The 11,247-nt window shown below is 40.6% G+C and overlaps 1 protein-coding gene across 1 annotated transcript; it reads left to right on the forward strand.

The window, feature by feature from the left end:
* Positions 1-1,243: 1,243 nt before the first annotated feature.
* LOC100549354 (cell division cycle 5-like protein) lies at positions 1,244-10,267 on the forward strand. Its single transcript, XM_010708156.3, has 6 exons — positions 1,244-1,414; positions 3,895-4,057; positions 5,422-5,586; positions 6,814-6,894; positions 7,206-7,451; positions 10,001-10,267. The coding sequence occupies exons 1-6, from the start codon at positions 1,281-1,283 to the stop codon at positions 10,250-10,252; spliced, it is 1,041 nt and encodes a 346-aa protein (XP_010706458.1). The 5' UTR covers positions 1,244-1,280; the 3' UTR covers positions 10,253-10,267.
* The last annotated feature ends 980 nt before the right edge of the window (positions 10,268-11,247 follow it).

The following is an 11,247-nucleotide window of genomic DNA, read 5'->3' on the forward strand; positions in this document are numbered from 1 at the left end:
GCTGTGTGCAGGTCGCCAACCAGCAGCCCAGGCTGCCCAGAGCCACATCCAGCCTGGCCTTGAATGCCTGCAGGGATGGGGCATCCACAGCCTCCTTGGGCAACCTGTTCCACTGCCTCACCACCCTCTGCATGAAAAACTTCCTCCTCACATCCAACCTAAACCTCCCCTGGCTCACTTTAAAACCATTCCCCCTTGTCCTATCACCATCCACTCTCGTAAACAGCTGTTAACCATTAACCATTTTCCTGGTGTCTTGTGTAATTTCTCTCTGTGTAAGCAAGTATCAAAAATAGACATGATGTTCACATCCTTTAAACCATTTCCTTTATGTTTTTTACAACTTAGTTTTGGTATTCACTTTTTTTTTCCCTTGAGTTAACCAGAATTAATTGAAACAATTCAAGAATATTTTCCTAGCACTTTATTTGCTTAAAAACATTTAAGATTAGGATTGTCAAAAACATGGTTTTGCAACCTGCAGATTACATTTGTATTACACTGATTGCCTGAATGTGTGAGAAGCACCAGGTAGTGTTTTGTTGCATGTGGGGAATTGGATCCATTAAACAATTGCAGTTAGCTTGAAAAAGTAAAAACACGTGCTGATAACAGGCAGTACTTCAACAGTTATTGTTTCATGGTAGGAGAAAAAGAAGAGTTCTCATCAATACAGAACGTGACCTTCTAAGTCTCTCTGCCAATGCTTTTAGGAATGACCTCGTTCACCTTCAGGTGAACAGCTCTGACGTGACTTATGTTGCAGTATCATGCAACTGCAAAACTCAGTAGATGGATTAGCAATATTCTGTGAACTATTTTCTGCTACATGCAGTAGTTTTATTACCTCAGCTTATTTTTGGTGTGCCTTCACTCTTTATGGTGACAGGCAAAGTTAGAAGTGGTGGGGAAAAATATCTTATCTTTGAAGTGCAGTTTGGAAGTGCAATTAGGCCTTCACTGATGTGAATTTTCAGGGTATCAGTGTGTTATTTCTTGTGGAATCTTCAGGATCTTTAAGATAACTAGAGAATCTTTTAAATTTATGGAGTCTAACAAACCAAAATTAAAATCCCTTTCTGCAGAACATTATGGTTTGTTAATATCCAGTATACTGGTGTAATAGAAGTGCTAAACATTTTATACAGCTTGATTTGATATTCAAATAACTTCAGTTATTCATACTGCTAGTGAATCTGTTAAACATGCATAGCAGAGTGTGACCCTGAAAGTCTCAGTAAGATACTGTGTTGTGTGGTTTACAGGAAGCACAAAATCTTATGGCTCTCACAAATGTGGATACACCGTTGAAAGGAGGTCTTAACACCCCCCTGCATGAAAGTGACTTCTCAGGTGTAACCCCGCAGAGGCAGGTTGTTCAGACTCCAAATACTGTGCTTTCCACACCATTCAGGTAAAGCAAAGTCTTCTTCCAGTGGGTGCTTGGCTGAGCGCATATCTGATGGGGTGGGGAAGCGGGTGTCTGTGTGAAGAAACAGATCAGCACTTCGAAACAAATTTCAGTTCTCTTTTGTTTCAAGCATATATTGAACAACTTTTTCATTTTCTGTTTTTTGCAAACTCGGTCATGTTATCTTCATCGGTATTTCTACTGTGTGCAACTCACAGAATCCTAGAATGGCCTGGGTTGCAAAGGCCCACAGCGCTCATCCAGTCCCAACCCCCTGCTGTGTGCAGGTCGCCAACCAGCAGCCCAGGCTGCCCAGAGCCACATCCAGCCTGGCCTTGAATGCCTGCAGGGATGGGGCATCCACAGCCTCCTTGGGCAACCTGTTCCACTGCCTCACCACCCTCTGGGGGAAAAACTTCCTCCTCAGTTCCAACCTAAACCTCCCCTGGCTCAGTTTAAGACCATTCCCCTTGTCCTATCACCACCCACCCTCACAAACAGCCGTTCCCCTCCTGTTTATCCGCTCCCTTCAAGTACTGGAAGGCCACACTGAGGTCTCCCTGCAGCCTTCTCTTCTCCGAGCTGAACAAGCCCAGTTCCCTCAACCTTTCTTCATAGGAGAGCTGCTCCAGACTCAGTCGGGTTTGGTTCAGGATGAGGTCTTCTGTACTCTACAGCAATATAAATTGTACTGGAGCAGTACCAGAGCATTAGTAGTAAGGTGGCATGTCATTCCACATGTGGATTCTAGCTTTTCCAAAGTATTAGTTCCGAGCTGAAGGTGGGAGGTCCCTTAGCCAAATCCATTTGGAATTTTTGAAAAGCTGGGGTAAATATTTTATAAGCCATATAAATCCAAAATTAAATATTCCTTATATTGCCAATCTAAATAGTGTGGGCTTGTTGGTTTAACTCTGAGAGTGGGTCCTGAATAAATATATATCCCACAAGAGCCAAATACCATAGAGCTAAAAAATAATATGCTTGGTACATTTTGTCTGTCAAATTTTTCAACCTAAGTTCTATTTTGACTTGTATCGTGCCAGTAGAAGTAGAGAATGAAGTAAAAGGGACCTTTATGGCAGCTTTTCAAAAGCAGTTTTGTTTTGTTAAAAGCTGTATGCAAAAGCCCTGTACTTCTGATGAATTTACACGAATGATCTATTGGAGTCAGTGAGGTGTAGAATGACTAGAAATGTCCTGGGGTGATCTGGATGTTCTTTTGGGTCACTGTGTATTAGAAATATTTGTATTTTCTGAGGTATGGGGTCATTGTATATTAGAAATATTTGTGTTTTCTGAGGTATGGGGTCATTGTATATTAAAAATATTTGCATTTTCTGAGGTATGAGGGTATTGCTTTGTTTTTTCAGCTTCTGAAGTTCAGGTTTACCCGTGTAAATATGACAGCTTTGTGTCAGCTTGGCTTATTGATAAAAGTTCAGTGTTAGTGTAAAAATCCAATACCTTGAGAGGTTGTGCACTCCATCAGATTTTACTTTGTCAGGTCCTAGTTCTAAGAATTATGTTATAACATTGAATCTTATAATGTGGATGGAACTGAGACAGCTAAAAAAGAATCCACTTACCTAGAAATAGTTTCTTCTGGAAAGTTAGCATAAAGCTTTTTTTGCTAGCATAATCAAGTAAGTATATATATATATATATAATATGAAACGTTCATTTCATAGAATTGTGAATCACGAGGTTGGAAAGGACGTACAAGATCATCTAGTCCAACCATCCTCCTATCACCATTTGAAAACATGAAGATTGTTTTTTTCTGCTTCTTTAACAGCTCCTTATCACATTTTATTTTTGTTTTTAAACTGTTATCATCACCACGTGAAATTTCATCCTAAGTAGGCAAAGAAAACTTGTGACTATCCAAGGCCATGTCTGTATATCCTGTAATTTTTCAGGTAGGAGGTTATTGGAATAATCTAGAAGAGAAGCAAGTAAGGCCCATGGAATTTAAGACATAATTCATTTTTCCTAACCTTGTATGCTTAAAAGTAATTAATGTGATACAGTTATCCTTGAATTAGCAGTGAAAGGGAAGCAGCACTTTCAGAGTAATTTGTTATGTTATAAGATGGGACAGCTGTTACACTAGAGGAGCTCAGAGTGAATGACTTGCCCCAGGTGGCAGGGAAATGAGAGGTAGCATTTAAATCCTAATTAAAACAGGATAGCCACAGGAATAATCTCTTCCCAGTGGCTGCAATAGGGGGTTGATGTAGTTCCTGGAACTTCTCTTAATGCAATGATGTGTTTGGATTTCAGCTTAACGGGTCTTCGGTTACACCTTAATAGATTTTTCTTCTAATTGCATCTTAAGTTTTCACTGCCTTGTGGACATAGACACAGAGAACTAGATTGAACTGATTAGTTGTGTTGTGTAACTTTTTGTGCTGCTCAGACATTGGAAAGTTGTGTTCTTTGGGGAAAACAAAACAAAATTGTATTTGCACTTCCTCCAGAACACCTTCCCAAGGACAGGAAGGCTTAACTCCTCGTGGAGGGCTGACTCCTAAACCTGTGGCTGGTACAACTCCTGGTAGAACTCCACTGCGTGATAAATTGAACATCAACCCAGAAGAGGGAATGGCAGATTACAGTGACCCATCTTATGCAAAACAGATGGTAAGAATTGAAGTTAAATGCTCTGTTAAGAGGTTTTTAATTTTCTGTCTTCTAAACAGGACTTCATTTTACATAAACTGTTATTTCTGTTGCTTGCCTGTGGTCATCACCTGGTAAACTCAAATCTTTGCACTGTCATAACATCAATAATTCATTAAAAAAGCAGATTTTTTTCTGATTAAAACAGCTTTACTTGCACCTTGTGAAAGCACTCCAGAATTATTCATCAAAGAAGACGTAGTTAAGTTTCAGTACTACTTGAATCTTTGAAGCTGAGCAGGAAATGTACCTTAAAGAAACATTCAGTTTTCTTGCAGTTATGCTCAGCCCTCAATTCCTTCATCATCCTCACTTGCCAGCTCACCTACGGGACCTTTTAATCTATCCCATTAACAGCGTTGAGTTAGAAGAGTTTTTGCCATTAGTAGCACTTGGTTGGAGATGTCCAGTGATCTGAATGCCATCCAGACTCTTGCCTTGGGCAACAGATGTTTCCATTCCTGCAGATTTTGCCAGAGGTGCCCTGCCAATTAGTCTTGGTATAAAAAGAGCTTTTAATTAACAGGTGGCACCTTGGGAACTCTTTTCATGTGGCTGATTGTGCAGCCTTAACCATAACTTTGGATGTCTCCCACAAGAGCTATTGATGATTGTTCTTTTTGGGGTAGCTTAGAATATCCATCTCAAGTATTTGGTATGTTCATCTCATTAAAATAACTTCTAGACCTCAGAGTTTCATCATAGCTTGAAGAACAAGGCTTATTTGATATCCCTGTATGTATTTTGGTTCTGTTTTAGCCTGTTTGAAGTAAAGCCTTTCACTGTTAGAAGGAATGCTGGGACTTCGGGTTCTCAATGAACCTCCAGATCTGGTGGTGTTTGTTACCATTTTCTTTCAGTATAACAATCCACAAAGCTGGGATCAACAGCAATGGAAAAAAGAAAGTTAGGCTTACAAATGCATCAGTGGGAATGCATTTTCACATTATTTTCAGTTTCTTAAAAGGCATTTTTGTGAATCTGTACACTTGTTCTGACACTGCTGGAAGGTGAAGATTCCATGCTGTTATTTTACTTCAATGTATTTCAGGTTGTTTGGAGATACTGTTAAGCTGTCTTTAAGAAACCTCTATGTTGCTTTTAGCATCAGAGAGCTTTTATGTGGATACATTCTGGGTAGTGTTTTGTAGGCTAGCCTGGTTTGGTAACACGCCTCTTTTTGTCAGACCTCAAAAATTCAGGTTTTATTAGCTTTGTATAGTACTTGTGTGTTGTTAATGTCCTTTGATGCAGATGAATGGAATTCTACCATACTCTTCATCAATGCCTGAATTCAGAAACATATCTTACCACTGTTCCAACAGGAGAGAGAGTCTCGTGAACACCTTCGTTTGGGGCTGATGGCCCTTCCTGCTCCAAAGAATGACTTTGAGATCGTTCTACCTGAAAATGCAGAAAAAGAGCTTGAGGAACCTGAAGTAGATGAAGCCTTTGTAGAAGATACTGCTGATATAGAAGCCCGCAAGCAGGTAGGTATATGTAATGCAGAGAGTGCCTTTTCTTTAAAATACAGCGTGGTTCTTTTATGTTTCTCATAGTTTCATACACGTTTAGTGGAAGTCATACATGTAGAATAAGAGAGTAAAATGTGCTTGCTTTCTACCCTGCCATCAGAGTGAACACACGTATGCAGGCATAGTCAGTTTTCACCCTGAATCGTTTTCCTAACCAGTTAATGCTATGTAGTGCTCCTTTTCTTTTATGATAGTCTTTTTTTTGTTCCCTCAAGGTAAAACGTATCATTAAAAACATTTTTCAGCAGAGGTACATGCATAAAATTAACCATGTGATTACAGTGCTTTTTCAGTGTCAGGTTATACTCAAGGTTAAAAGTTATTCTTTGGAAGTCCTAAGAGGTACATTCGAATTCAGGCAGGCTGGTAGAACGTACAGAGATAACTGTGCAGTGAATGGGTCACAGCTTATAGGAGATTACCACAGGATTATCCAGACAGAGAAATTGTGAATAGATCTTTGTTGTTGTAGCCAGTATTTTCATTTTATGTGTAGCCTTTATATGTAGAAAGTGGAATGTAGGGAAAAATACTGTGTATGTCAGAGAGGGGGACAGAGAGTGTTGGCTACAGACTTAAAAATCTCTCTCTTAATGGCAGATTTCAAGCTTAAAGACTGTAGATTTAGATTGGAAATGAGGAAGAAGTCTTTTGCAGTGTGGGTGGTGAGGCATTGGTACAGGTTGCCCAGAGATGTGGTGGATGCCTCATCCCTGGAGACTTTCAGGGCAAAGCTGGATCAGGCCCTGGGCAACGTGATGTAGCTGTGGTGTCCCTGTGCAGTGCAGGGCATTTGGACTGGAAGACCTTTAAAAGTCCCTTCCAACTCTAAGGATTCTACGATTCTGTGATTTCCTGTCTGGAAAGTTACAGTAGAATTAAAACTTAATGTTGAGAAATTGGTAAGGAACTCTTTTTGGGATGAAGGAAAATGTGATGGCTTGAAAAGGCATGTTAGGATTGCTTTCCTCTTAGTTTCTTACTCATTAACATTAGTGGATATTAATTATGATGTCATCACACAGTGTGAGCTCTTGCTTGGCTCTGGGTTCATAACATGAGGTCTTTGTTCTTTATGGAATCTTTGCTGCAGTAATCAATTGGTGTTTCTATCACATATATTTGTAAGAAGCATCTGATGTTATTGCAGTAGCTGAAGTAACCTTTAGCATGTCTCTGTAGGCTCTCCGAGATGCAGAGAGAGCCAAGGAGCTGAAGAGAATGCACAAAGCTGTTCAGAAAAATCTACCAAGACCCTCAGAAGTAAGCGAAAATAACATTCATTTTTAAGGGGAAAAAAAAGAAGGTTTTAATTGTTGAAGGAGGAAATGCATTTTAGTACATAGTGAAATAATAAAATCCTTTCTTTAGTATGCTGAACTCAGCTTTTCACAGTGAAAATATCAGGAGGTTTTTCATATGCACAGCTGAAAATATGACTGGATTCTGGTTGCTCTGTGTCATACAGCAAGGGTTTTTGTCACCAATTCTATTTGATTTACCTGATGAAAAAAAAATCTTGTTCAGATAGAATGTAACATGCAATGTTTGTGAACCTGTTTATTTTTATGCAGGTTAATGAAACAGTATTGAGACCCGTGAATGTAGAGCCACCTCTAACAGATTTGCAGAGAAGTGAAGAGCTAATAAAGAAAGAGATGATTACAATGCTTCATTTTGATCTTTTACACCACCCATTTGGAGAACAGCCTACTGGTAAGAAGGGGAAGGGCCCAGGATTTGGAACCAACAATGCAGAACATATGGCTTACTTGGAACAAAACCCTTATGAGAAGTTCTCCAAAGAGGATCTCAAGAAGGTGAGAATTGCACAGCCTAATTACCACTGACCTGTGGTCATTTTATGTCACAGTCCTGTAATCTTGTAGTGAAGGGTGGAGTCAAGCCTGTGGTGAGTGGGGTGATCTGTAAGTACAGACTAAATATGACACTGATAGCCTGCTTACCACATGGAGCAGTAGAGTTACCCAGTTATGCTTCTCAAGCTTGATCCAACAATACTGTCCTGGAGTAGAGCCTGCTGAGCTGTGACAACTGATCTTAAAAGCATACCTGCTTAGAGTGCTGAATAAGCAGAGCAGGCTGCCACTGGGTGAAACAAGGAGACTGTCTGTGTGTTCTGTTGTCTTTTGCATTGTAATTCCAAGCTAAATTATCCTGAGCCAGGGGTTCCAGTTTGGCTCTTTTATGGAAGCAGCTACAGATGTTGCATTTGCTGCCAAGTGGCAGTTTAGCCACACAGTGCTATGGTTAGATCTTTCAGAGAACTTCACATGTATACTTAAGCCAGTAACCTTTTACCAAATGCTTAGAGGGCTGATGATAAAAATAAAGGTAAAATCACGTGCCACCAAATCATCTGTTTTATGCTGATTCCTACTATCTGTGACTTGCATTCTGACAATAGCTGATATATCTGCACCTAAATCTCATTACTTTAAAGTGAGTTTATGGATAAATGAGCAGATTTTTAAAGCCATCTCCTTGACTGTATCTGACTAATGAATCAAGCCTAAAATGAGAAACACTGAACAGTGTGTACTTCCAAATTGCTGTTAAATGAAAACTTACACTCGAAAATTTCTTAGCAGGAGAAATTAAAAGTGGAAAATACAGCTAAATCAAGAATCTCACTGTCCTGCCAATGTCGGATTGTTTCACTGGGATCACTCTCTGAGTGCTTTCTCTGGTTTGTTTTGAATGCAAGAAGAATTTAGTTTTCTATCACTTCCCTTAGAGACTGTTGCGTAGTCAAGAAATTTTTGTCTGGGAACCTCAGAATCCCTAGAATTTTTTTCTCCTACCTGATGGGCAGAAGTCCTGTGCACCCCTGTTACACAGAATCACAGAATCATAGAATGGTTGGGGTTGGAAGGGACCTCAAGGATCATGAAGCTCCAACCCCCCTGTGCCATGCAGGGCCACCAACCTCCACATTTCACAGCAGCCCAGGCTGCCCAGGGCCCCATCCAACCTGGCCACATAATATTTAGTGTGGCACCCCCCCCCCCTTTGTCTAAAATCAAATTGAGACCAAGTATTTTCCTATTTCTGAGCTCTTACCTGGGGATTGATTGTTTAGATTTTCCCTCAGTTGTTTATAGAATATATTTCTATTAAAATCTCTTCATAAAATGCTCCTTCCTTTTCCTGATGTGTAATGTTCTTTTGGGAAGGATTAGCCATGGTGCCAAGCAGTGTTGGGAGCTGTAGGACTGTTAGCTCTCCCAGCTAAGTAGTCACAGTGTAAAATAATTCAAAGCAAACTTTTCTAAGATTTAGTTTTGTCAGGTGTGGCTGGAGTAGTACTGTCTTATCTGACCAGACCATCCAGAACAAGTGATTATTTTTCCTTTTCCCAGTATCCCTGGGATCATCTACTCTTGCATTACTGGTATTACGTACTTCCTGGGCAATTAGCAGTTATAAAATACAGGTCTGTTTCCTGTGAGATCTGCTGGTGCTACAGGCATTAATGATGCTGTGGTAAATCCTGTTAAAAAGATGGAGGTACTGTCAGTGATGCTCCATCCCTGGAGGTGTTCAAGGCCAGGTTGGATGGGGCCCTGGGCAGCCTGGGCTGCTATGAAATGTAGAGGTTGGTGGCCCTGCCTGTGCTGGGGAAGTTGGAGCTTCGTGATGCTTGAGGTCCCTTCCAACCCTGGCCATTCTGTGATTCTATGAAATCTAGATCAGCGGAGATGTTTAAGTTTTAATTACAAATAAAACCAAGAGGAGTTGGGTGCATACATAGTTAGATTCTTTGTCACAAGTAGGAGTTATGAGAGCAAAGGAATCTTTTCAGTTGATTGTATTGTACTTGGTAAACTGAGCTGCTGTCAGGAGGAAGCTCGTATCTCATTAGTAACTCTCAGCAAACAGAATGCTGCTTGTTAGTCTTTTCTTTGTCGATGCTTAGTGTTGATTTTCTATACTGTCTGAAGAGGGACAAGCAAAAGGAAATGAAAAGTGATTTTTGTGTCATAGAACAGCTGCTTCTGTCTTGTGAAGTTCTCCCACCCCTCAGGGTCTCTGCTTTTATCTACGTTTTTCTACAGCAAGATGAAATATCTGATTGTGGCACAGCTTTCATTAGCTACAGCAAAACAATGTCAGGTTTGACCAAATTATGAGGGATAGTTGAGCTGTGAGCAGCCTTCTAGCCTGGGTTTCATTTGTAATACACGCATCTGTGTTAGATTTCATAGTTAGCTTAACCTGGTGGTGAGCTTTTGGTATGAAAAGAGAAACTGCTCCTGTGGATTGCACACTGAAGGACTGAAAACACCAAGGAATTTTCTTGTATCCTGTGTTTTATAATTAGTTTATTTCTCATCATTTCCAACAGGCACAGGATCTACTGGCACAAGAAATGGAAGTGGTGAAGCAAGGAATGGGGCATGGAGAGCTCTCAAGTGAAGCTTATAACCAGGTTTGGGAAGAATGTTACAGCCAAGTGTTGTATCTGCCTGGACAGAGTCGCTACACAAGAGCTAACTTGGCCAGCAAAAAGGACAGGATAGAGTCACTTGAAAAGAGGCTTGAGGTCAGTGTCACTTTCTTCTGTTTGCACACTTCTGCACCTGCTTTTCTAGTTTAATTCTCATTATATGTTATTTATTTGCACATCGTTCAGGTCTGTCAATGGCACTCCTTTAAAACAGTTGTTGGGAATTCCCTTTGTGACACAGAGATGTTTTTAAGGCGTTTCCATTGCCTTCTGTCCTTTTCTTTAAAAGTATTTCTGCAGTATTCCCTGGCACGGTGTTCTCTGAACAAGGGAAGAGCCTGTCTAGTACGAAATGGGAAGGCTGGTGGCCCTGCCTGTGGAGGAGGGTGTTGCAGACTCGTGATCCTTGAGGTTCCTTCCAACCCGGGCCATTCTGTGATTCTGTGGAGTCTCTGGTGACAGTCAAAACCCTGCCTGAATGCTTCCTGTGCAACCTGCTGTGAGGAACTGCTTTAGAGGGAGGTTGGACTTGGTGATCTCCAGAGGTCCCTTCCATTCCCTGTGATTTTGTGATGTCACCCATTTTATTCTCAACTGGAGAGCAAGTCAGGCTCTGCTCTTCGTTATTTCAGGGTGGCATCTTTGCAGTTTACTGAGTCTCTGCAATTAGCAGATCGGATGCCAGGTCTCTCTGGTTTTGTGCTTTGTCTCTGGTAGTGGACAGTATGGGGTATTTCAGGGAAAGATGCTTTACAACTCTTTCTCTGTCCTAAAACCTCTCTCATTTCAACTCAAGATTTGTTTTCTGATTGACTTGACAAATCTTTGTCAAATATTTTCCCATTGCCTGTTACATAGATGAAGGTTCAGCCGGTTCCAGTGATGCCCCAAAAGGAGAATAGTAGTTGTGATTCTATTCCCTTTTATCAGAAAGAACTAGGCTTCTATATTTGTATTTTAAACTCAAATTTTGAGTTTGGTGTTGTGCATTTCCTTAACAAGTATTTTCTGCTTGTACAAATTGACAGGTCAGATAGCAGCATCTCACCAGTGTGTCTGCATGTAGTTTTAGTACCATGGGAGTGTACTGGGACCAGGGGACCAAGAGTTGAAATGAGACCACTCTTCTGCTTTCTGAGTTGTAC

The sequence above is a fragment of the Meleagris gallopavo genome, chromosome 2, assembly GCF_000146605.3.
Source record: "Meleagris gallopavo isolate NT-WF06-2002-E0010 breed Aviagen turkey brand Nicholas breeding stock chromosome 2, Turkey_5.1, whole genome shotgun sequence".
Lineage (NCBI taxonomy): Eukaryota > Metazoa > Chordata > Aves > Galliformes > Phasianidae > Meleagris > Meleagris gallopavo.